A 27289-nucleotide genomic window follows, 5' to 3' on the forward strand; every position below is an offset into this window, starting at 1 on the left:
TGCCCCTCTGGGCTACTTCTGTAGAACATGAGTCATGTGATTAAGATGATCTTATTTCCAAAACGGGCTAAATTCCACGTAGATGGGATCAGCCATGTTTTCCCGCACACTCCGTTCCCAGCGCTGGGCCTGGCTGATGCTCACTTTCAGTAGGACGAGGGAAACATCTTCCGAGAGGCTCTCTTAGAATTTGAAGGTGTGGCGTGGCATAAGCTCTTAAAGCTTTACGGAATCAAGAGGTGAGCTGCTTCTCTTGCTGAAGGTGAGGGTGGTGTTGGAGAACCTGGAGCCACTTGACCTTGATGGGGATGTGTTTAGGGACCCCAGGCTGAAAGCACGGGAGCTTCTTCCCACGGTGGGGATCCCTGCCCCTCGATGGGTCACTTGGCTTCTGCTTGTACCCCTTGTTTGAAAGACTTAAAATGCCAGGAATGTGCTAGGTGTTAGGTTTACTGTTTGAGGCATAGTCTACAAACAGATGAAGGAAATGTTCAGTGCAGGGAGAGGATCTGCAACTTTTTTTCCCCTTATTCAAAGGAAATAGCTGGTATTCAGGGCATGGGAAAATCATTAGGGATCTAGGTAGCAAAAACTAACTGTGTGCGTCGCCTGCCTTCTTGTGTTTGCTTCTCCGTGCTGCTACTGGCTATGTAAATCAACACACTGCATAAGGCACTTTAAGTGGATTTATATGCCTGACTTGTACAAACCCTTACACTGTCTTCTGTGAGCTCCCGCTGACTGAATGGGATTTTTCCAGTACCAACCGCAATTTATCCACAGTCTGTGAGAGATGTGTCTACAGTCATACTGCTTTTAAAGGCGGCTGGGCTCTGAGCCGGTGCTCTGTAGCGTGAAGCCTCTTGGTGTGTTGTGCTATGCTGTGTGGCATCCACGAGCCGGTTAGAGCCAGCTGGAGATGTTGAGTGTAACAGCATCTTGCTGTAGAGATTTCTGAACTGGAGACGCTGAACTTGGAACCGACCAGATTCAGCACAGAACAGACGCCTCTACCATTCACAAGCCTATGACCTTAACCCCCATTCAGTTTCTCTGTGCCTCGGGTTTTCAGGTTCTAAACCAAGGGCCATCAATGGATTCCCTCTGCAGTATGGCAGAGTTGGAGGTGGAGACTTAAGCACATCACTGCTTATAGACAGTATTCCTAGCAAGGCCTGGCACAGAGCACACCATAGCAGCCGGGCATCTGTGTATTTTATCTCACTGAACCTCACAGTACAGAGAAGAGCGTGTCTCCTTTGTTCAAGGTCACCAGTCTCAACTGCCCAAGAACTTGATCTAGGTCCGCTCTCCCTGTGCACTAAATTGTCTCTGCATCACCACGGCCTCCTCTGCTAACGCTTCCTGTGATGGACAAGGAGGAACCCGCTGAAGCTGCAAGGCAAACAGAGATGGTAATTCCTTTTGAAATCAATGAAGGGCTGATCAAGTGGCCGAGGAGGAGTTGTTAGCTGCTCATTAGGATGACGTGAGACGCTGCTGCCTGCATCCTCGATGGAATCCACCCTGTTGCTTTATCATCATAAACATTCATTTCGTCGTGGGGAGGGAGTTTTAAAAACCAACATGAATAATATATTACGGCTGACACGTTTGGGAGGAAGTGGGAGCTTTATCTTTTTCCATCTTCCAGTAGGTAGTTTGTCACTGTCTCTCTTTCCTCCTTCCCCCTCTTTGGTAACTGATGGGGTAGCCTGTCAGCTCAGTTTGTTTTGAAGGATCAGGAGTGTAATTCAATAATAAATTCACTCAGAGCCCAGCTGTCAGGAAGTTGGTGTTTATCTGAGTTCATTAGGAGATCCCCACGGCTCAGCCTCTTGGAGGATCTTGGTGGCTGTCTGAAGCCTGGGCCGGAGATGAGGGCAGGAGCATGGGATGGGGAGTGTGGGATACCACATGTGTGACCATTTCTTTTTTCCCATTACCTTTTCCTTCTTTAGACTCGCCGTGTCCTGTCACCCTCCATCCACACCACGTCCTGTCAGTCCCGTCCACGCCGTGTCCTGTCACTCCCCATCCATGCTATGTCCTGTCACTCCCTGTCCACGCCATGTCCTGTCACTCCCTGTTCACACCACGTCCTGTCACTCCCCGTCCACGCCGTGTCCTGTCACTCCCTGCTCACACCATGTCCTGCCACCTCTGTCCACGCTATGTCCTGTCACTCCCTGTGCACACCATGTCCTGTCACTCCTGTCCACACCGTGTCCTGCCACCCCCGTCCACGCCATGTCCTGCCACCCTCGTCCACGCCATGTCCTGTCACTCCCTGTTCATGCTGTGTTCTATCACACCTCCCCCCTCCCGCTCCCATCCACCTATCTGCTGAGTGAGTGGGCTGACAACCGCCAAGGCTTGTCAAAGTCATACCATGTCTCAGACCTAGACAGGGTTCTTGAATGTATTCTCAGCCTCTACACAAATAGCGTTGGGTGTTATTTGCCGGCGCATCCCCTTGTAACCAGTAACTGCTCATGGAGGTGCTATCTGCCCTACATCCAGTTTCTCAACCTTCTTGGTGCTGCTCAGACATCTGCATGACCAGAAGAGGACACTGTTCTCTCTTGAGGGTTTCCAGGAGATGCCCAGGCTGCCGACCCTTCCTGGCCTGTCCGACACCAAGCTGCACAGTCTATGTCCTGTGCTCTTTCTTCTCTGTTTGGACGGTTGGACATCCTTCTACCATCCCCTTTAAGGCATTCTCGTCGGTGTCTGTTGATACAAAGCCAACTAACTTCAACAGGAGATGGAGAGACCTTCCCTGTTCTCCCTTCTCTGAAGTTCTTCCTCCTCAGCTCCGAACCACCACTGTGGTTTCTTCCAGGGAGCCCAGCCTTCCTTCCTGAGGAGCTGTGGCCTGCCCCTCCCTATTCCATGCTTTCTGGCACGTGAATGCTCCACCTATGTTGTGTATATCTTCGAGGACTCTCTTGCTTCTTCATCCCAGACATGGATGGATGCTGAGGAGAGGCCTATACTACAAGAGTGGCTTGTTTATTTCCATATCTCAGGGGTCCAGCCAGTTACAAGCAGTAGCCTGGAACCCTCAATCTGAGTCTCCCTGGGCCTGGCATATGGCCGTGATTCTGCAGAGCAAAGGAGTTAACCCTGCTGTCCTTACTGAACTCAGAGAGGCTGTGGGTGACAGTCTGCACTTTGGAAGCTGTGGAGCAGAATCCTAGTCAAACCGTGCAACTCATGGCACAGCATATAGGTTGCCCGGATGCGGGTTGGGCACAGGCTCTGTTACTGTTACATGTGGGCACTAAGCGGGCCTGTCTGTCCACCAGCTGCACCCTGGAGAAGTGCACTGGATTCCTCACTAACAAGGATCCCAGTGTCAGCTGGCTGGCAGAGCACAGCCTTTTCTTATCCTCTGACAGTGATCCAGCCACCTAAACCCATCTCTCCCGATAGGGGGGCTGGACGTTTCTGGGGAGCAGTTGTTACTCAAGCTTTGATTCCCATTAAGGAAGTAGAGCTGGCAGCTCCTAACGCCATTGCCTTCATCCTCAGGCGCTGTTAGGTAATTATCCAAGGTGTTTCTGGGTGGTGGGCGCCCCAGGTTGAGCTTTTACTTCTTTCCCTTTAATTCTCCAAGCCGCCCTCTGACACACACGTCACTCACCCGGTATCTCAGATGAGGGGACTGCACCTTTGACAGCATGACCCCTAACCCCGCCCCACGCTACTGCCCTTCTGTCCAGGACCGTCTGATTGCAAAGTCTGTTCTAGTTTCTGATATGCTACACTGTAAAAGCCACCATCTACTGATCCATTAGGTGCCCAGCTCAGTCCATAACCAGGAGGCACTCCGGGGATACGCTCCTGCTGGCATGGAGCGGGCTGGCATGAACAGGGCACTCCCTAAGTGGCTCTTTTATTTTAATCTTTTTTTAAGGCTGCTGTGAAATAGTTATTATATTTCATGCATGCATGGCTTGTGGTAAAGCCAGGAAGGCAACACTGAGCCTTCCCCATTACCCTAACACCACCCTCTCAGATGAGAGGAAAGAAAGCAACAGTTTGAGCCGGGAAACTGACTCTACTTCATCCCAATTGCACAAGGAAGGGTTTTTACCACTAGGCCCATTTGAAACCATGGAGTAGGCACCTGACACCTGACAGTGTTTCTGACTGGTCACCAGGCTTATTTGACTGAGGGATGTTTGGGGACCCGTGGGGATGGATGGCTATTTTTTCTGAACCTAGATCAGCCAGGAGCAGGGGCCTACTGGATCAGGTGAAGGCCAGAAGAGGGATTTCATACTAACATTTTGGAACCTTCTATTATCGACTCATTTGTAAAACAAATACCATCTTCCAGGCCCTTCTTGATGTGTCACGGGTTCGCATAGATAAATAGTCACTGCCTTCCAAGTGCCTGTAATTTAACTGAAGGCAACAGATGTGTAAGCAAGGACGTGGGAGCTGTCTTCTCTAGCTTCTGCTCCTCACCTCCAGTGTGCTGTCTGGCAGATGGCTGAACCCTGCTGGACCCCGAATCCTCTGTCTAAAACCAAGTAAAATGTGTCTATCTGCCCCCCTTCCCTCTCCTCTTCCTTTTCCCTCTGCATTTCTCATTCTTCAAGGCAATTTATGTGCACACACATTCCTTGAGCAACTACTGAGTTCTAATGAGTGAGATGCAGGATTGGCCTGGAGAATACAGATTCGAGGGGCGGCAGCTGCTTGCATGACTCATTTTATCGAGCCCCTCATCAGAGCCATGCATACAGGGGTTGCAAAGCCAGGAGCTGAAGTGGGCCTTAGCTTTGGCTCTTCCCCTAGTACAGGCTTCTCAAGTCCACACAAGCTGTGCCGAGAACCCAGGGCAGGTCCCACAGTGTATCATAGTACTTAAGCAGCAGGCTCAGCACGTCCCGAGGAGGACACCCGGGGGACATGTTCCTGCTGGCACGGAGCAGCCTGGCATGAATATGGTACTCCCTTACAGAACAGCTACAGGCAACTGACAAACCGTAGCTCTAATCGGATGCCATATGGGCCGGTCATGAAAGGCTGAACAAGCACCATTTTCCTTGGTAGGAATATTATTTATATCTGCACTTGATTAAAAGAACTCACGCCCGGGGAAGGCCTACAAGCCTACATACAAAATCACACAATTGAATAACAGCATCTTCCTAGGAACAAAAGCAGCAGCTCTGACCAAGAAATGTCATTCATTTCCCCCCCCCCTCACTCTTGCTGTTCCTCGCTCTAGCATGCGACTGGCCGTGTGCACATGGAAAAGCCGCTGTACCTGCTCTGGGCTATGTTTAAGAATGTGCCCTCTAATGTATCCGCCTGAGTGGTGTACTCGTGTGCACGTGACACTGGGGGTGAGGCTGGGTCTTCGATGCTCCCCACTTTATTCTTCCAGACAGGGCCCTCCCTCTGAGCTTGGAATTTAACATTTCATACTTCCTCCTGGCTGTATGACTCTATTGTATCTTTACCCTTTCTCAGCTCAAGAATGACTTCAGACTGCAGGCAGACACTTCCCCCTGGATGCGTGACTATGTTGTATCTTTTCTTTACCCTTTCTCTGCTCAAGGTGAGGCCACCACTTTTCTCCTACCCCCGGTCTTGCTTTTAGAGCCTCATCCTGGTGACGTCACCACTATCCACCCCGACATCCACAGACAGGAAACCCCTCAGCCTCACATCCGTCTCTAGCCAAGCCCCGCTGGCTCCTCATTCCCATGGTCTCATCACCTCTCATCACTTAGGGTAGGGACCCTTTGGCCCAGAAATCATTTTCAGTGACTGCAGGATTCACCGTGTTGATTCAGAGTTCAGCATGCATGAAGCATTGCTGTATTAGAAGACATTCCAGAGAAATGATTATCTTGACTTCTGGAAACTGTGCTGGTTTAATGTCCTGACCAGAGCGGAGAACACGGGGTCATCTTTTGCTCGCTCCCAGATCCTGCCATACCTCCTGCTTTTGTGTGAACTCTTCTTCCTCCTCTGAACCTCCCCTCTTTCACCGGCCTGGCTAACTGCCTCTCATTTTTAAGACTTGTTTCTCATCAGGCAGTGGTGGTGTGCACCTTTAATCTCAGGATGCAGAAGGCAGAGGCAGGTGGATCTCTGTGAGTTCAAGGCCAGCCTAGGCTATGGGGTGTGTTCTAGGACAGTCAGGGCTAGAGAAACCCTGTCAAAAAAAACCAAAAGAAAAAGTCTTGTTTCCCCTACTTATCCTGAGCACACCTCCTCTGTGTCTCTTAGGACCCTTGCCACACATTTTTGGCCAAGTATATCATAGCTATATTCATTTTATAGTCCAGTTGACAGTAAGTAACCAATAGGCAGACAGTATATCCTACCCATTGTTGTCACCCTAGCACTGGTCCTGACACAGACAAGGTCTCAGTGAGAAAATATTCCGTGGGTGACACAATTATTACAGGAAGAATGTGTGAGTACGTGGCCTGGGAAGATGCGTGGACACGTGGCCTGGGGGAACAATGTGTGGACACGTGGCCTGGGAAGATGCATGGACACACGTGACATGGGGGAAGAATGTGTGGACATGTGGCCTGGGGAAGACCGAGTGGACACGTGGCCTGGGGTGCAGCAATGGCCTCTGCCTCCCAGTTAGTAAAGCCTCCTATCAGCTCTGAGGGCAAACAGTGTCAAAGCCCTTCAGCTCAGACCATGGGATCAGAAAGAGCTGACTGCAAAGTGGGTATTGATCCAGGATTCCCCCCAGACCTTTGATTTTTCACTCACCCCATCTGTCACCCAGTGGGAAAGGCACAGCTTTGCTCGAAAGCCCTTGGGCAGCAGTGTTGTCGGTGGGAGTGCTGGAGGCTTGCTGGAGGCTGGGTCTTTGCCTCTCTTGCAAACACATTTGAGCCTCTGGCCCGCCCACCCTCACACCAGACATCAGCCTCCCTGCAAGAGCTGCTGCTGGGGCTGAGCCCCACGGACTTACCCTCCGTCAAAGGGGTTCTCCCCAGGGATGACGTGTGTGCTGTCCCTGCCCACGAGGAACTTGACGCGGTCGTAGAAGGATTGCAGGTTCTGCTGGGGTATGGGGGCCTGGGTCTCTTGGATGATGTCCAGAGGATCGGGGGAGCCCAGGCACAGTGGGTTGACGTGACAGAGGGGCTGGAGGCAGCAGTCGGGGTCCATGCAGTCCACCAAGCCGTCTGCAGGGGTGACAGAGCATGTGCAGAACATTATATAGCTACGTTCAATCAGCCGTGTTTGCCTATCTGTCCCTCATTGCCAAACTTCAGATGCAGACAGAACCCAGGGCTTTTCAGAGCTCAAGAATATCCAGGTGCTTCAGATGCCTCTCGCCCCAGACTTTCTGTCTCATAGGTGATACAGCTAGATAAGCATATTGTGTGTACACTGTTTGTCCTCTTCTAAGGAGATAGCAGCGAGGGTTTTGGAGAAAGCTCAGAGGAGAGAGAATGCATGGCCATCAGAGATGCTAAGCCAAAATGCTGGTGTTTAGGGGGGAAATAGCAAGGATGAGGCTGCAGTGTGGGTTGGGGGCAGCTGTGCTGGACCGTTTAGTCCATGTTAGTGACCTGGAAATTTGTCCTCATGCCATAGGTACCCCCAAAGGCTTGCAACAGAGGGTGATTTCATCCAAGGCACACTGCTAAAACTCACAGATGGAAGGGCGGGGTGCTGAGGTTGCACAGACGGGAAATGGAGCAGCTTAGGTGACAGTGGCACTGATGGAGAAGGCACAGTCGTTTCTGAGGGACCTAAAGGGTGAAATCTAAAACCTGATGACTCCCTGGCTCAGGTGTGAGGAAGAAGAAAGGATGCTCAGGCCCTGTAACCGTGGCAGCTTCCTCAGCTGTGGGATCAGTGGCCTGGGGCACAGCCCTCAGCCCTGCAGAGGCCCGGATCTGCCTTCTGTGAGTTGTGACTTGCAGGGAGTTGTCTTGACCACATGGACGGGCAGCTTCAGGACCCCTAAACTATTACGGCTCACGCTACTTCCCAAATGCAAAGAAAGAGATTAGCCTAGGCTACACAGTTCAGGCTTTATTATTGTAAGGAACTTTTATAGTTCCCAACTAACAGTTTAGGATGATCCAGAGATCAGAAGATGGGCTAGGAAGACCCCAGAGTCACATCTTGGATGTTACAAGCAGAGGTGACCTGTGTACTGCCTGGGTTCACATCCTGGCTTGACAGCTTCTGAGCTGTGTGACACTGGAAAACTTTCCAACCATCCTGGTCCTAGCGGTGCTTTGGTTATCTTTGCTGTACCCCTAGCACTCAGCAGACACGCTTTGAAATGGCTATTAAATAAACAACAACAACAAACCAAATAAACAGTCAACAAATGACGCAGCAGATATCACGAGATGCTAGTCTGTAAAAGCCAGGACATGATCTCTTCAATCAACCGTATTCAGCAGTTGCTATGATGGTAGGATCATGAGCCATGGAGCCTGAAGTTCATGTCCCAGGACTGCCTGTAAGACTGACCCCAGACAACTGGCCGAGTCCGATCACTCCGAATACCGTGTTCTCACCAACAGTACCCGAGAAATGCTGGCACAGCCAGCTCACCTCCGTTTCCCTGGGATTTATAGTATAGACCGCACCTGTAGGGCACGGCATGCCCCCTGGCTCTCCTCTGGTTCTCTCATTCTCGCTGACTGAGTTCACTTCAGGCCTACCTTCTATGGTGTGTTCAACGGCTGAATGAACAGTGCTTGGGGAACTTAACTTTAGTGAAATGGTCAAGCCTCTTAGTCGACCTCAATCCCAGTTTCTCGCGCCCCCTTAAGTAAATTAGGGACAACCATTCCTGCAATATCCCATTTGTTGTTGTTTTTTCCATTTTCCCCCCATTTTCTGTACAGTACCCAAGTGCCCGTGGCCTCCTGGCAGGGAGCACAGTGACAGAGTCTGGATTCCAGAGCTGGAGGACGGAATCAGCTGTCAGCTGTGACTCCTGGGATCAGATGTCAGCTGTGACTCTTCCCACTGTGTGACCTTGGGTAAGTCAGTTAAACTATCTGGTCTCAGATTCCTATATTTTTCTCACTTTTTAAAATTACTACAGTTTCTTCAGTTGTGTGTGTGTGTGTGTGTGCGCATGTGTGTGTGCGTGTAAAAAAGCATGGGCCATAGTGTGCATGTAGCGCTAAGGGGACAACCTTGGGAGTCTTTCCTTCCACTCTTTCAGTCCCAAGGATCAAGCCCGGGTTTGGATTGGTGACAGACCCTTCACACACTGAGGCATTTACTTAGCCAAATTCCCATGTTCTCACACAGATAATAAGAGGGTCATTAAGTTTCCTTTCAACAATGACCCATGTAGCACTACATCCCCAAATTCAACCCAGTACTGGGTACACAGTAGGTGCTTAATAAAGGTAGATTCTGAACCTAAAACATGGTTGACTGAAATGAAGGACTACCTACCTGTACCTCAACCCAGTATTATTGTGGGTGGTAACCTTAGCTTGTCTTCTAGCTTCCGGGTCCCACGGCCTAGCAAAGCAGCCACCCTCTCCTGCCGATGGCGGTTTTCATTGCACCCTTTTTGGCTGCCCCCGTCAGACATTGCTTAAACACACAATTACAGCCCAAGCAGAGGGTTATTTGCATTCTGCTATTGATGTGAGCGTGACAGCTCCAGCGGCCACATCCATAACTCTGCAGAGACGCTCCATTATTCAATCCCAGCGAGCAGGGACGGTGACCATTAAATCAGCTGGCACAATTGAAGGGCCGTGAAAAGTCATGGCTAATCTGAAATTTTATTAGCTCTTGCCTGCTCCTGTTTACCACCAAAGTAGTCCCTGGAAGCCAGTCTTTTACCTTTCCGTAAATACTCTGCCACGCGGTGCCTGGGAGGGGTGCCTACTCTCCAGCCCTGGGGAAGGTGACCCGGGAGTGAGGGTGCTTCTCACCATGTTAGGTTGGTGGAGGGCACAAATGACAGGGACGTCAGGCCCTGCACTGTGCTAAACACTTGATAAGGACTAAGGGCCTTAGTGCTGACCCATCCCGCGAGGGAGCGACTGCTCAGAGAGACGGAACCACATCTTAGGCGTGGTAAAGTTGACGGCTGTAGAGGTAGTTCCTAAAGAAGTTGAGGGGGGATCTGAACTCCGTTCTTTCTGACACACGGAATGTTCTCTGAGTCATCCTGGAGAGACTCACGGGAATAGTTTTGTAAATGGAGAATGGGAATTTGGGAGCCTCACTGAAATGATGCCCTGTTATGCCAGGCTCAGCACGTAAGACAATTTCTCTCCAGCCAGATGGCCACCAGAGTTGTGGGACCCTGTGCAAGTCTTAGTGCCTCCAGCCTCGGTTTCTTTAGCCATGCATAATGACAGACAAAGGGTGACGCTTCCTTCTTTAGACTCATGGATCCGTCCACATCTGCTGTGCGTGTACGAGGCTTCCTTTGTAGCCTGGCTGTCTCCAATCTCAGAACTCAGCACGCGTGCTCTGCAGCGAACCATATGCCATTCCTTAGGCATTTTATTTAGGATTGAATCTTGCGTACGTTCTGGAAAGTTCTCCTATAAACCGAGAATGCTCCTTTCTTCATTTCTCTCTGGCCCTTTCTTCGGGATACTAATAAAAGTTTAAAGGGGCCGGCTCCTATTTCACGCCTCTCAGCCCCTGCATGTCTTTCCTTTTATTTGTGCCCCATCCTGATAAATTCCCTCAGACTTCCATTCTACTTCCCTTATCTGCCCTTCATTTGTGTCCCCTGGGTCATTAACTTAAATGACCATATTTTAAGACTGTAGATAGTCTCTTTGGGACTTTTAAAAATCTGCCATTCCCCCCCGCCCCCGTAGTATCTTGTTCCATCCTTATGGTTTTACACATCAGCTATCTCTGCAGCCATGTAAAAGTTTATTTATGGTATAGTCTCTCTTGCATTACGTTCTTGTAGTCATCCTCTTGCATGCTATCGCTGTTAACCTAGCCTGTAGTCAGCCATTCCTGCCTGTTCTAGAAGTCTCGCTGGGGATCTCATGTGGTTGGTGAACCCTCCAGCATGATTTCTGGTGACTGCTGCCTGCCACGCCAGAGTACCACTCACGCAGGACTGCTTTCTGGGTGGATCTTCTAGCTTGGCGTTAGTACTCTGGTTTGCAAGATTATGGTAGGGCCTTTGTGCTGTGAGTTCTGTCTCTCACGGGCGCCTCTTCTGTGCCCTAGCTCCGTGCCACCCACTCTGCTCTAGCAGGCGCCTGCTTCACATCTAGGCTCTAGGGCTCCAGTGTTCCGTGTGGTGGCAGCAGCGATGCCCCACCCTGACATTGTCAGTGTGGAGCCGCGGCTTCTGTGCCTGCTGCCCTGGCTTCAGCTTCACTTTGTTCCTGCCTTCCAGGGCTCCCTGCTCCCCATTTCTCTTCCATCTTGTGGGCAGTAGGGTGCTATGATGACCTGGCCGGATCATGTATTTGCTGAAAATACACGTCCCGTCAAAATCTCTGAGCCTTTTCCTCCACCTGTTAAATGGATCACCGTGAAGCCTACTTCACAGAGATGCCATGAGACTCAGGGAGGGAGGCAGTGAGAGGTTCCCATGTAAGGATCCGGCCAGGGACAGTGACTGGTGGCTTCTGACAGGCACTTCCCTTTGGCGAGTATCCTGGTATCCTGGCAACCAGTTGCCATTCGATCAAGCCCTGGTCTCTTCCTCTGCACACATTCCAGGCAGGATTCTGGGTGCAGTGTGACCCCAGAGGTCTGAGCTGGATAAAGCCAGCCGGGGTGAAACATGTAAATTAGGTTACTGGAGCTCTCAGGGCCCTTTCGAAAGGAGACACCACATAAACCGCACCCTCACCAGAGACCTCGGGACTGAGGAATTGCCCACTGGGTGCCTGGTGATTGATGCCAGGCCAGAATTCTGCCTGCCTGCACCTTGGTAATCTGGTGTTTCCTCCTTGCACATGTGACAAATATTTGCTGAGCAGCAAATGTGGGCAACTCCTCCACTGTCACATTTAAATGAGACACATGCTTTGAAATGAATGGGGGGGGAACCCACAAACTTCATTCTCAAAGATGCATTATATAAGCCCAGCATTTGTGCAAAACCTTTGTGTTCAGAACTGGCACTGGCAGCCTGTAACACTGTGGATATCTGCTCCACAGTGTGTGTGTATTCATACATGTGTATGTGTCTGTATGTGTATATATGTGTATCCATGTGTTGAGGGAGGTCCTTCCGCTCCTCCAGCCTATAGCCGCTGAGATACCAGCCCATTGGGGCGTGGTCTCTCTCCCTTTAAAAAAGCGGCCACTTCCTTCTCCCCCCCCCCTTCACTTCCTGCTCAGCCGGCGACTAGACTCCCTTCCTGGTTGTACAGAGGGCTGACGGTGATCTGTAAGATTTTCCCCTTTAAATAAATAATACCCTATTAATCATAATTCCAAACTGCTGTGGCATTGTTTGTGACTTAAGCCTACATCCATGTGTATGAATGTATGTGTGTATAAACATGAATGAATGATTCTGTAAGGCTCCCACATTTAACAGGTGGATCCGTTTGGCCAGCCTATCTAGGGTGGGGGCTATGACAGAAACCATACAGGTGTGCAGACAACAGCCAGATGAGGTTGGCTGATGTAAGCCAGCAGAGAGTAAGGGACTCATCCCAGACTTACAACCACCAGGGTAAGGCAAGCCGGGACAGCCACGGGGAAGCCGCTTATTATTAGTAAGCCTTGTCTTCAAGCTTTCTCTCTTCCAGGACATAGACCACCCTGGGCTGAGGTGGGCCCTTGCTCTGGGCATCTCCACCACCCCCTGAGCTCCCCTTCTTCCCCATGAGAGGGCTGAGCCTCGCAGGATCATTCATGCATTTGTTCCTTTACACGGTGAGCACGGTGCCTACACGGACAAGGTGCTGTGCTATGCCCGGGAGGCGTGGAAATAAACAAGCCAGTTCTCGTCCCTATGGGACAGCAGGGAGGGGAACCAGAGCACCAGAGCATGGCTGGAAAGAGATGTGGGCAGACTGTAGGCCATAGACCAGTCTTACAGCAGGCTGTGGGCAGCCCCTGGGGCAGGCTCTGGGGAAGGAGGGGAGGGTACCCCTCTCCTTTCAGCACACATCCAAGAGAAGTTTTTGTCACTTGCTATAATGAATTCCGTGCCTTCTTTTTAAAGGGCTTGTGAAATCTTTATCTGCTCCTTGGAACACGAGATTTTTTTAAAGGTCAATTCCTCTCTTGTCTCTTATCACATCATGAGAAATGTGGTTTAGAGACCGTCTGGAGGGTGACCAGATTCTAGGGCTTTGTGTGAGCGCCCCATGCCCACAGTGGGAGATGGGCGGAGCAGGTGGTGGAAGACAGGGAGCTTTCTTTGTTTGCACTTCTTTTGAAATTTCTCCTTCTGGGCTGTGTCTGTCATTTGGGGTATTGCCATCCGCAGTTGTCTTTCGTGGGGCCATGGAAGACGTTTTGATACCTTGAAGCTGCTTTGAGAAGTGTCATCTAAAGGGATCTGGCTGTTTAAATTCCAGTGGAGTTTTTGTTCCAGCATCTTCTTTACAGACAGGGCTACTGTCTAGTCTAGCTCTCCCGCTGATCCACTGTGTGCGGCTGGGTAACTTCTTCCAGTTCTCTGAGACTCCGTGTCCTTGTATGTAAATCTCTCTGCCGCCTACAGGTTTGTTGGGGGGAGCTTTGAAAACCATGCAGAGGTGGACCTTTTATTCTATGAATATGCAATGTTTGGGATAGATTTTTTTTAAGACCAGATCTTACTGGGTAACCCATGAGCTTCAGATCCTCTTGCCAGGGTCTCCCAAGACTTAGAATTATTGATGGGAATCACCACACCCAGCTTGGAATATGAATTTTAATAAAAAATAAAAAAAACAGTCAAAATCCGCCAATATATACAAAATATACTAAACCTTTCTGTGAAAAAGGTAGTCTAAAACTTCACAGGGAGTAGTGTTCCGATGGAAATCAATTGTATATTGGAGTTCTCTCATGCTCTAGAAGGCTCCGTGGCATATTTCAAAGCGTCCTCAGGCCTGGGTAGACACTCCCCACATTTCAAGGAGGAGGAGAGTCTCTAAGAGGAGGAGGCATGCTCTAGATGCACAAGGCTACATGGGGCATCTCAGCTGGAGCCTGGAGTCCTAGTCTGGGCCCAGCTATTGGCTGTCTGTGTGACCGTGAGACGCATGACGTCACCTCTCTCTCTCTCTCTTTCTCTCTCTCTCTCTCTCTCTCTCTCTCTCTCTCTCTCTCGCTCTCTGGTTTCCTGTTTCCTTGTCTACATTATGCAGGGGAGGAGAAGGAAGGACATGGAGTTCCTTCTAGCCCTGCTACTCAACATTAAACTCTGGTAATCTCCTCCAAGCCCCCAAGTCATTTTGGCCACTCAGGGAACCTGTTGCACTTTCTCTCGACCCTGAATTGCTTTCTGGCCTTGCGCTGTGTCCCCTGTCTGGGCTGGCATGGAGGTGTTCCTCTCATTCTGCTTCCATGAGGCTCAGTCATTTAGATGACAATTTTCTTCCGCGTGACTGTGAGCTTCCTAAGGGAGACCGGGCCATGCTCACTGGTCCGTAGATCATCTGAGAAAAGAGTGTGCTGCTGGACTGAGTGCCCAAGGTCCAGATGAAGAGCAGAAGGAGGAAGAACATGAGCAAGGAAGTCAGGACCGCGAGAGGTGCGTCCACCCACTGAGACGATGTGACTGATCTAATGGGAGCTCACCAAGGCCAGCTGGACTGGGACTGAATGAGCGTGTGATCAAACTGGACTCTCTGAATGTGGCTGACAATGAGGGCTGACTGAGAAGCCAATGATAATGACACTAGGTTTTGATTCTACTGCATATACTAGCTTTCTGGGAGGCTAGTCTGTTTGGATGCTCACCTTCCTAGACCTGGATGGAGGGGGGAGGGCCTTGGACTTCCCACAGGGCAGGGCACCCTGACTTCTCTTAGGACTGGAGAGGGAGGGGGAGGAAGAGTGGGGGGAGTGGGAGGGAAATGGGAGGATGGGAGGAGGTAGAAATTTTTAATAAATAAATAAATTTAAAAGAAAAGAAAAGAATGTGCTGTCTTGCCAATGGCAAGACCCAAGACACGGATGCTCCATGGAAGGGAAAATTGTGGATTGCTAGATATGGCCTACATGTGTGCTCCCTGCATGGTGACCCTGCCTTTCCTTCTACCAGACTGTCTCTGCTTGTGCAAGGCCAAGAGACAGAAAGCCAGTGAGGGTAATGTCTGTCCCTTTGGAATCTGTAGTTTATTTCATCCATGCCATCTTACAAATCCGGGACCTTCTGGGGCTTCCTCGGGACTCTCTCAATGAATAGAAAGGCCAGTCTACCAAAGCGAGGCATCTCCTTACTTCACAGTGGAGAATCAAATGCCCAAGGCTTGTCCTCCCGAGACGGTTGAATTTCCAGTTGTGATGGAGGTCTTCCTGGGGAAGCCATGGCTCACTTCCCTCTGAGGTGGTTGATAATACCAGCTGAATGGCTGGATGCTTTTCTGGGACAGCAGGACCCCATGGTCTCACGGCTACCTCCATTTCCTCTCTCTGAATCTGACACGTTGCAAGGGCAGAGACTCTCGGTTTTACTTCTGAAGCCCTGGGAGCCGGGGCCTGACATGGTGCAGATGCTCAGCGAACATTCATGGAGCAAATGAAGGCCCTCACAGAGCAGCTTCTGTGTGCCGCGGAGGATGTACAAACTCATTCTGCTCTATAATATGCTTCAAACAACGTCTGAGGTATGTTCTCCCGCAACTGGGGATTTTCTGGTTGTTCTTTTTGCTTTGTGCTGGCTCATTGCTCGGAGCAACTGGAGGAGGCTCCATTTCCCTAGGGTCTGGCTTGTTTCCTATAACATGGGGTTCGGGGCTACTGTGGGCACAGGTTCTCTGGGAAAACTGGGCATTTCAGTGTTGGCTGTCTCTGAAGCATGGCAACCAGGGTGTCTACTCTGGTGTTCTTGTATGTGTGTGTGTGTTTGTGTATGTGTGTAGGGGGACTATATGTTTTCTGAACATTGCAAAGACCCTTAGTTCCTTAGCTGTCCAGCTGTTCCACAGCTGTGTGAAAGCTTGGGCCAAGATCCTGGACTCTGGGAGAGGGAATGATTTCCCAGTATGGCTTCTCCCCTTTTTCCTAATTTTCCATGAATGTTATTGTTTATCACTGGCCTTGCAGCCACACAGGCAAGATGCAGCAGGATACTGAGGGCATCGTACAGACAACAGAAGCTGATCTCTTTCCCACAGACAGAGTCAGAGTGCTCTTTCTCTTACTCGAAGACAAGGAGGCTCGATACCCTTCCTCACTTTGCCCTGCCTTTCTCTATGTGATCTCTTGAGAACAAAACACCCCTCCCCCCACATAAAACTCCTTCCTGCTCTGATATCACCTTCCTGATAAATGTTTTCCCAGTCCCACAACGAATACATAACCCTGCAATTTCACTTAGAACAATCCATGAACACTCAACCTTGGTGCTTCCTCCTTCCTCTGAGTTTCTGGAGGATGGACAGGACTTTCGCATCTCCGTGCCTCCTGTAAGACACGGTCCTCCAAAAGAGATGCTACATGCTTGGGCAACTGAATAATGATGATCTCCCCATGTTTCAGCTAGATTAAGGGACATAGCAACACGATGGGAATTCCAGGCAGGCACACATCTCTGCTCAGAAGCCACCAAGGCCCAAACCCTACGGGCACCTTGCTTCCAGTTCTTCTCATGGCTGTCGTCTGAGGTTATCTGAATGACTGCTGTCTGGATGTGGGCAAGGGAAAGACAGTCCAGACAAACATCAAGGCTCTAAAACAACATTTCTAGGATTCCAGAGCCAACTGACCAGTTGAATTAGAATGACCACAATATTACACACTTGGCCTTTCGATCCTCATGGGGTTTGAGATTGTAGAATGCTGTAGACAGGAAATTTCCAGAAGGGAGGATGCCAAGTTTCTCGTTCTCCAGTTTCTAACATTGTGCAGAACACAGGGAAGTCTCTCAGTTTAAATCAAAGAGAGCTGCCTAGGTGTGTCAGCTGCCAGCATTAGAAAGAGAATTTTTTTTTTTTTTTTTGTGTCTGTCTTCTTTATTTTTCCAGTAACTCCCTGTGGTTGGTAGAAGCAGGTTCTACCATGTGGGAATGTGGAGTATATTATGGAGAATATTATGCAAGTTTACACCATAGAGAAATGGAAGCTAATTTTATGGCTAATATAAAGACTTGAATAACCTTGATGGGCAAACTGCCTCATGGTGTGGGAAGTCCTTCTATCTATGTGCTGCTTTTATTAGTTAATGAGTAAAGAAGCTGCTTTGGCCTGTGATAGGGCAGAGTAGAGCTAGGTGGGAAACTCAAATTGAATGCTGGGAAAAAGAAGGCAGAGTCACTGCCATGCCATGTAGCCGCCAGAGAAGACAGATGTGCCCTGGAACTTTACTTGTAAACCACGAGCCTCATGGTAAAATATAAAATAATAGAAATGGATTGGTTAACAAGATATAAAAGCTAGCTAGCAACATGCTTAAGTGGTTGGCCAAGCAATGTTTTAATTAATACAGTTTTGTGTAATTATTTTGGGTCTGAGCAGCTGGAAACGAACGAGTAGCCTCTGTTAACAGCCTCATTTTATATTTGGGGAGAGTAAGGTTCAGAGACACCCAGTACCCACGTGGGGTTAAGATCCAAGTTTTAATTAATTAATCCAAGAGTTAATATTCTATAAGGCTAACCCCTCTTCCTTTGGGTTTTGGCTGTCCAACACTTGGGGAAAAAAGCAAAGGCAGACGTTATTACAAACCTATATGGATGAGAGAGTGTGAAGGGAAAGTGTGCCTTGATGTTCCTGAGAGGGTTACCTTCAGAATCAGAGGCGACACCTTAATCCAGGTGAGTGAACCTCCTTCCCTGGAGGAACATCCTTCACAGTTTCCGGGATACAAAAGAGGGCTGCTTCTGCAAACCCAGACCAGGTAACGATTCCACCAGAGGGATAACTGAGGATGCTTCTCCTTGCCTTCTCTCCATTGGCCAATAGATGCCAACTAATTTCATTTATAGTCACTCATTAAAATGAGTCAAACTATGCTAACAATAGAACCCATTCCTCAGGCCGCCCACACAGTCTTCTGTGTCCCGAAGTCCCTCACTGTGTATTAGGATGCTGGTTCCCTGCTAACCCAGCAGTGTCCCCTCTTGTCTCTCTGTCTCCTACCTCTGGAACGGGCTGGGGTTTACGGACGCCAGATCCCTACCTCCATCGTTGTCTTTGCTGTCCCCACAGGCGGTTTCCATGGACGTGTCACATCCGGCTCCTCTCCAGCCCAGCTGGCACACACAGTGCCACCCATTCAGGTCCAGGGTACATCTTCCATTTCCATTGCACAAGCCAGGACATCCCTCTGTAAGACAAAGCAGGGAGTCAAGGGCTGGGGCCCCATCACAACTGTTACCCCTGCACTCTGCACTCATGCTGTACCAGCTGCCTACATGATGCTTTCACATCTGTCCGTCTCAGCAGCTGGGGAGGCAGGTACCACAACGACTCTCCACTTTACAGAGAAGACAGCAGAGACTCGGAGAAGTAAGGACTCTTACGGAGTGGTCTGGAACCCTCAGCATCTCCACCTCCCCCCATTTCACAAGTGATCAGGATTTGGAGCTGCAGTCAGTGGATCAAGCCTGCCAGAGTCTGACTAGAGCTGCAGTCAGTGGTCAAGCCTGCCAGAGCCTGACTAGGGAGGTCTTCCACCCATCCTCAATCCTGGGCTTGGTTGTCTTGTCTCTTGGCCTTTAACTCACAGAGATTCCCCTGCCTCTGCCTCCTGGGTGCTGGGATTGAAGGTGTTCTGTAACACTTGGCCTAGAGATGTGCTTTTCCCCCCTAGTTCTTGTAACTAGGTCAACTTCAGTGGGCCTTAGGCTTTTCATATTGGCTCTCCTTTTCTCCTGGACAACAGTATTTGCTTCGAGAATGAGGGCTTGGGTCTTTCTATTACCATTGTGTTTATGCTATGCTTTGGAAAGGGCTTTATACCAGGGGAGCCCAGGAGACTGTCACGACACAGACGAACTCCTGCTGGCCTCAAGTACAAAGGAAGAGCCAGGCAGTGCTAGCTGCTCAGCTGTGTATTTACACACCTGTCCCTTGTTAAGCATCTTATTTGGGCTAGCTACAGGCACAGAGATGAAAAATACCTAGTTGTATTCTTGAGAAGCAGGCATCCTACCAAAGTGCCAAGACGGAGACCTGAACTATACAGCGGGAACTAGGAACAACTATGGCCATCTGAGAAGACGTGGGTGACCTAATAAAAAGAACAGGACACTGCTTGGAGCCCATTTCTTCTGCTCTGACCCCCAGATGAGATGGGGACTTTTACTAACAGTCAAGTAGGCTTACAGGATTTTGATTACTGCCCTTTCAAGCCTGGTTTGTGGCTCAGAAGGTAAAAGCTATTGACGTGCAAGACCGATGACCTGAGTTTGAGTCTAGGAACCTAGGGTAGAAAGAGAAAACTGATTCCTAAAGATTGAACCTCCGCACCTGCGTCATGTTATGTGCGAGTTGAGTCCCACAGGCTTTTGTGGTGTGAGAGAGACACACGCACACTTCAAAAAGGAAGAGACTCATGTTTAAGAAAACATTAGGTTTCATGGCTCACTTTAGCTCCTATTCATTCATCCGAATTCTTTCATTTCCTTTCTTTCTCTTGAGTCCTTATTTTCACGATGGCCAGCTCTCTTCTCTGAGTGACGATCAACTCAAACTATGCTGTTCATGACATCTCTACTTCCTCTCCTTTGCTCCAGCCTCCAGGGAAGGAATGAGTTATACTAGTTTACTGTGATGAGTATCAAGTACCTGCCCATTTGGCTGTAAACTGAACATTCTGCCACGAAACCACAAAACCATGGAAAATGAACCTATTACCACTATTGGTTGTTGTTTTCATTTTTTTCTCTCTTTCTCTTTTTTCCTCCCTTCCTCCCTCCCTCCTTCCTTCCTTCCTTCCCTTCCTTCTTTTTGAGACAGGGTCCCACATAGCCCACACTGACTTCACACTCGCTATGCAGTTGCAGATGGCCCTGAACTTGTGACTATCCCGATTCTGCCTCCCAAGTGCTGGGATTACAGGTGTGCACCACCACGTCTGCTCATGCATATGGTGGTGGCAATTAAAGCCCTGGTTTCACGAACGCTGAGTGAGCACTCTGTCCGCTGGGCTCCGTGACTCTTTATTTTTAAAGGACAACAAACCTGGCACATATAAACACTCAGGGAGCAGCTGATAGATCAGAACCTGAGACTAGTGTTTTAAGGACGTAAAAATGCATATTAAAACTAGCATGCAAAGATTAAATACCATTATGGCTCAAGGGCTTTGGATAGTTGACTCTGATTCCAACAAAAACTGGAAGTTCACTTCCTCTTGAGATGGTTGATGCAGACACCAACCAGTCAATGCAACCACGTCCTTTCCACGCAAGGAAGAAACACTGGTTGCATGTGGGGAATGCAGTGGGGATCACACAGAAGGCTTAGTAGGAGGACGTAGAGCATGTGGGAGGCTAGCCTCAAAACTGACCAAGAAGAAAAGCTGTAAACCTGGGCGCCAGGAGCAGTGGGTGACATGCGGGTGACTGGTCTGTGTTCTGACTAAGCCACCATGATCAGTCACACAGAGTGATCTCAGCAAGCAGAGCCTTTCCTGTCTTTCAGTTCGTCTCAAGTTTTCGTCCGTCTACCCAGGGACTGCTTTTAATTAAACTACTCCTCCTGGGGTTAATCTTAGAGGAAGGAGGTGAAAGCTTTAAAAATATTAGGATACTCTTTTATTTTGCTGTGATACAGCATCTCATAAGATGCAGAAAGGACCTTTTGTGAGCATGAGCTTAGAAGCCACACCAAAGGCCAGCTCTATGACTCTGTGGCCAGGGGACCCGGCCATGTTATTAAATTTTTTGAACCCCAATATTCTTAATTATAACATAGGGGAATTAGGAGGGCTCAACATAATAAGGTATCTGTTATAATCACTTGGTTCTGGCACTGTAGTCCCAAAGCAGGCACAGGCTATCCGTGAGTCATGAGCACAACGTGTTCTAATAAACTTGATTAACAAAAATCTGTGAGGAGGTAGACTTGTTCTGTGGACTATGTATTCTGGTAGATGCCTCAGGACAGTGAGGACAGTGACAGCTGCCATGTCCTCGGGGGCTGCCATGCCTGGCCCCTGGGCTAGGTGCTTTGCACAGATTATTCCTCAAAGGGGAGACTTTGGGGACTAGAGAAATGGCTCAGTGTGTAAAAACACTTGCTGTGTAGATGTGAGGTCCCGAGTTTGGATCCCTAGAATCCACACCGAGACAGATATGGTAATCTCATTGTATCTACTTAGAGCTGGGCGGTTGAGACAGGAGAATCCCCAGGTTCTCAAGGGCCAGCTAGCTTGGTGCATACCGTGATGAACAAGAGACTCTGTTCCAAATAAGACGATGGTGAGGACCAACACCTCAGGCTATCCTCCGGCCTTTGCAAGCGTGCTGTAGCTCGCACCCACATTCATCCACAAAACCTGGCTGTGTGTGTGTATGAGAACACACACACGTTTTAAAAAATAATTTTCCAGATTTTCAGAGAAGTTCCAATTTCACACCATTAGTCTCAAGTTTTGTATGTTTTGGGTACACTGAAGTTTGGCGAACTTCAACTCAGATCTTTTTTCCTCTCTTTTGGCAGGGTTTCTCTGTGTACCTTTGGATCCTGTTCTAGAACTTGCTTTGTAGGCCAGGCTGGCCCCGAACTCACAGAGATCTGCCTGTCATTGCCTCCTGAGTGCAGGGTTTAAAGGCGTGCACCACCACCGCCCGGCATCAACTCAGATCTTAGCACGGTCATTGGACTTTCTGTTCGTGGGAAGATGATCACATTAACTCTGAACTTCAGTTTTTGTAGCTGTAGGTGTGAAAGAGGCACTGAGCAGATTAAATGGCATGGTTTATGCCGGTTACTCAGCCCAGTAAGCATGGGAGCTGACTGTACAAGAGGCATTTAATATGTAAGGACCACTAATACTGGATTGGATTTTAGCTGTGTGTAACTTTACTAAGAACTGCACTCGCTGGAAAGTAACCCTCTGCTGCTCAAACTGTGCCACTGTTTAGGTCTCACAAATACCAACCTCTCTGAAGTGAAGGGGCGCCATGCGGCTAGGGACATAGCTGTAGGGTCACCGCGCCATGCAATTGGCATTGGTGTAACACGGGCAGTGCCATGAGTCCCGGTCCATCCTATTATCACCTCAAACTTCCAAGGCAGGCTGTCCTTCTGATGACAGTCACTCTGGTTATTGGTTAATTTCTCAATAGTTCAGTGGTTTCACTCCCTCTGTTAGAATGCAGACTCCATAAAGGCCTCAGAGCTTCCCCTGGCGCCTTCACACGGCAGGCACTCACCACGCACTTGCTCAAATGAACCAACAGATCAGAGAGGAATGGGTTCTGCTTCTTCCCTCCTGATTGGTAAGGGTTGAGAAAGCTACCTCCCCTGTCTTGGCCTCGGTTTCCTGATGTATAACATGAATGATCCATTAGGTACCTCTAGCAAAACTGACCAATGAAGAAGGACAGAATATCAGATTCCATCACTCGATTCATAAGCTCAACACGTTTTATACATCACCCACTGGATGCCAGACTTTGTGTTAATAGATGGACGGAGGGAGACATCTTTTGCCTGCATTTTCCTGGAAGGATTTAAACTTAAATTTATTTATTTATTTTGAAATGGTTTTACTATGTGGCCCAGGCTGGCCTTGAACTTGTGATCCTCCTCCTAACTCAGCCTTCAAAGCCCTGAGATAACAAATTTGTGCCACTCACATCTGTGGGGCATAAGATCTTAAACACTCATTCTCATAGGGAACTCTGTGAGAGACTGGTCGTAAGGGGTCTCTAAAGAGAAGCTACAGGGGCTGGGTGTGGGGATCAGTTGGTAGACTGCTTGCCTAGCATGCATGAGGCCCTTGTTTGGGCCCCAGGAATATATATATGTTTGTGTGGTGTGTGTGTGTCTGTGTGTGTGTAAAATCTGGGTGTAGTGGCACATAGCTGGAATCCCAGCTCCTGGGAGGTGGAGGCAGGAGACACAGGAGCCCAGGGTCCTTCACACACAGGAGCTTCAGCTATACAGAGTTTCAGGTCACCCTGACGCAGACAACAACAATACCAACAACTATGACAACCGACCAAAGACGACGAAGTGTCTGTTGTCAACTGAGTTCAGCAAACACTTCGGCTCTTAGCCACACTGAATGGTAGCACCTCACTGAAGAAAGCCCCTTGTTTGTTTCCAGAGCATTTTCCTTTTTGACGTGGAACTCTTTTCCCCACATATGTGCTGTGATAGTCTTGTCCAGGGCACCCCTCTTAGGTTTCTGCGAAGTCCTCTGGTTGCCTACTCTACACACTTAGTGCTACTCAGAGGTACCCAGGGGAGGGAAACACTGAATATGGGGCCCCTTTATCCACTCTCGGTTTCTTCAGACGACCCAAGTTCCACCCTGAGGACCTGCGCAGTACGTTGGCATCAGAACAGCCTGAGGGTACTTGGGAGTGAAGAAGGTTCACTTGTTTCTGGCACCCATCACCCCCATCCTCCACCCCATTAGCCAGCATGGGGAGGCCTCCTCCGGGGTGACTTGCTGACTTTCTTAAAGCAATGTGCCCATTCTTCCCCATGGGAGAAGCTCGTTAATTCCACAAACCCTGAAACTCATCAATAATTCAGAGAGCCTGAGTGACATTAACAGTCCCCTATGGAAGGGCTCACACCAGGCATTTGCTGGAGCCAAAATAATGTAGTCTGGAGATTTAGAGGAGGGCTCAGCTTTTCAAAAGAAACGATGCCCTTTTAAATGACAAGGGACCACTTCATCTCAATATCACCTTTGCAGCTGGCCAGCATCAGGCGTGGCCAGGAACCTTTCAGAATCTTGCGGAGTAGCAAGCGGGTTGCCTCCCGCCCAGTGCATGCCCTTCCAACTGCGTTTTGTCCTTTGCACCCCTTCATCTCTGTGCCCACTTCCCTGCACAAGATCAACATCTTTTCTCGCCTCAGTGACAGCATTAATGTTACTGATCTCCTTGCTCCTAATATTCTCCCCCAACTCCTTTTCCACAGAAAGGACTAATGGGAGCCCCTAAATCACAAATGTCTTCTGCCCACTTTTAAAAAAAACTTTTCACAGCTGTCTTAAAGCCCATGTCAAATTCCACAATCTGCAAGCACCCTGCCTCCTTTGGTGAGGTCTCCAAACCGCCACCAGCAGGGCCCTTATCACACTGGTTGGGATTATTTGCTTCTGACTATAGACCCCCTGCAGAGAGGGCCGTTGCCACTGTGTGGAATCCACATTTCCTGGCAGCTTATGAGACCAGACAAGAGACTATTATTTACTTATGCCCTACCAACACAAGTGGGAAGAGAACAGAAGTGGGCTTTCTTTGAACTATACCCCCCACCGCTCTGCTTTGACAAATCTCTAGCAGGCCGGTGCAGACCTCCGAACTGGGTTTGAGAATCAGCGCCCATTGCGCTAGGACACTGGCCGTACGGGGTTTGCTACGTACCCAGATTTCACCAAAAAGCATTTGTCTTTTAAAGGAAGTTCTGGTTCACTCACCTCAGCCCAATAAAGGTCTAGTGGTGGAATTTTCTGAACTACAGATCAGAGCAAGCGGCTTGAGGAAGGTGTAAACTACTTCCCAGGGAGGATGCAGTTGGCATATGTGATTGGGACGTAAAATATTGGGAATTATGAGACATTCTTGGTGACTTATGGTGACAGAATATAAAATGTTGGAAATCTGGATATGACCAGAAAGTCCAAAGTTCTGGCTTCATGACTTCCCAGATGTGTAACCTGGGTGAATCACTTAAAACTCCCTCAACGTCAGATTCCGTTTTCACCCAAATGGGCAGCATTAAATCTGCTTCCTTTGAAAAAAAAAATTAAGAGGACTCAAGACTCATGGGCACAAAGGACTCCACACGGTAGGGAGTGGTCCACTGAGTAATGATTCCATTATGAATTTAGTCTACACTCTGATGGTGACTGAATGAACGCTTGTCCCAGGAGAACACTGAGATATGTCTATTTCCTGCTCGTATGATTTTGTTCTCAGCAAAGGTCAGTGTATTAAAGTCAACAAACCTTGCTTCCTATCCGTTCGGTTGGGTCCTAGTAATACATTTGCTGCAGGGGCAAGGCTGACCCAGCTGAAAAGCATTTAGTCCATTATTGGTCCCTGTTGTTTGGATGTGAACTGTCCCCCATAGACTCATATTGGAACACATGTTTCCCAGCTGTTTGAGAAGGCAGTGGAACCTTTTGGAGGTGGAACCTTATTGGAGGCAAGTGGATCACTGGGGGTTGACTTTGAGGTTTGGGAGTAGACTGTACTTCCTGTCTTCTCTCTACTTCCTGGCTGCTGAGGTAATGGGGCTGGCAGGCTCATGTTCCTGCTGCCACACTTTCCACCGTGATGGACAATATCCCCTCAGACTGTCAGCTGAAATAAACTCTTTCTTTCTCTTTAGGTGGCTTCTTCTCAGGCATTCGGTCATAGCAACAATGAGAATAGTAACATAGTTCCCCGAAACTTTTCCTGATTTTTTTTTTTAAAGTTGTTAGTCTTTCGTACAAACAGCCCATTTGCCCTTTTCTATTACAATTTTGGATTTTAATCTCGCTGAGTCCTTCAAGTCAAGAGAAAGAATAAGGACACAGTGACGGCACCATGCCACTTGAGTCTACGGAGTGGCATCCCCACCCGGGTCCTGGTGCTTGGTGATCGCTGCTTCACGCCACCCTCACGCTGCCCTCGTGGGGCAGACCTTCCAGCGTGCTCATCTTACAGATGACCATGTGACAGGGAAGTCACCTGCCCCCTGGTCACTCTGGCTGTGCAGTGTGGAAGGGAGCTGGGATTCAGCTGATTACAGAATACAAGTCCCTAACCAAGGGACACAGGCATTGTGTTTAGACCCAAGGATTAAAAGCTATGATGTCATGTTTTCTCCTTAGGAAGTGCTGGGTTATTTTAAAAGTTTCAACCCTAGCCTTATTATTATGGCTGATGTCTTCGCGGAGAATTAGACATCACCTAAGCCATATCAATGTTTCGACAATTACAAATCACGCTGCCATTAGGGGCTACTTTTCGTAGAACAAACTTACCAAAGCCAGGCCTTCTCTGTAAAGAAAAACAGGCAGCGAGCAACAGACCACCCTCTCCCCAGACTGTCATCTAGTTCTCATTCCCAGAGCCTGGCATTTGGACCTAGCACACAGTGAGTGCGCCCCGTGTGGCTGCTGGGAGAAGGAACACAGCAGTAATGGGATGCGGGCCTCGAGATTGTTTTCTCTTGCTCCCGAGCCTCTTGCTTTCCCAGGCCACCCAGGCTGGTCCCTAGTGTCTGGATTCTGATGGGCCAGAGGCCATAAGGAATGGGTGGGGGTGACATGAGATGGGGTGGACGGGGTGGAAGGTCTGGGGGTGGGGTGCAGGGGTGATGGAAGGGTTGCAACACAATGGTAATGTCACAGACAGCTCTATGTGACTGGGGCAAAGAATGACATTCTCCATCCCCAAACCCACCCTCCTACTGTGACAAAGCTGGGGATGCGGCAGCATGTAGGTACTGTCATGCCAATGGTGTGTTATATACATTCTTATATGCACGTGACTTTTACGCTCACACACAAACACAGACACAAAGACGACAGGAAAATAGAGGAAGACCATACCTTTAACTACCCTATCCAGATAGTGAGCTTGGGAGATAAAAGACAGGACATTTAAGGTAGGACCAAGGAAAGTGCAATACGGCCTGCCGTGTAACCATGCCAAGTGTTAAGGAGACACCAGGGAAGGGTGGGGAGTCAGGGTGGTGCCCAATGTTTGGGACAGGCCACTGTCATGGTAGGGGGAAACAAAAACAAAAACGAAAAACCAAAGACAAAATGACATGGGATAGAAGGACGGAGAGCAGGCGCATTCTCCATGAAGAGCCCAAAGGAGCGGTAAACTCATTCTGGGATCCAGGCATTTGGAAATGTGATCGTAGGAGCGGAAGACATATGGAGAAGGATGACGGAAGAAACGAGTCTGGGAAGCTGCATGAGTGGCCACAGTCCTGCCCTGTCAGGTTCATTAACGGTCACGGGAAACTACAGCTAACCCCTTGGGCTACCCAGAGC

General features: G+C 49.1%; 1 protein-coding gene across 3 annotated transcripts in view; it reads right to left on the reverse strand.

Moving 5' to 3' along the window:
- Tenm4 (teneurin transmembrane protein 4) overlaps positions 1-27289 on the reverse strand; it is a 2359892-nt gene that overhangs the window by 68522 nt on the left and 2264081 nt on the right. For all 3 annotated transcript variants that reach the window (XM_026784248.1, XM_013350155.2, XM_026784249.1), the window contains 3 exons: positions 26837-26863; positions 18278-18424; positions 6968-7184 (listed from right to left, as the gene is read on the reverse strand). In XM_026784248.1, the coding sequence (XP_026640049.1) occupies positions 6968-7184; positions 18278-18424; positions 26837-26863 (391 nt within the window). The remainder of the gene's footprint in view (positions 1-6967; positions 7185-18277; positions 18425-26836; positions 26864-27289) is intronic.

This window comes from Microtus ochrogaster, chromosome 22, assembly GCF_000317375.1.
Source record: "Microtus ochrogaster isolate Prairie Vole_2 chromosome 22, MicOch1.0, whole genome shotgun sequence".
Taxonomy (NCBI): Eukaryota; Metazoa; Chordata; class Mammalia; order Rodentia; family Cricetidae; genus Microtus; species Microtus ochrogaster.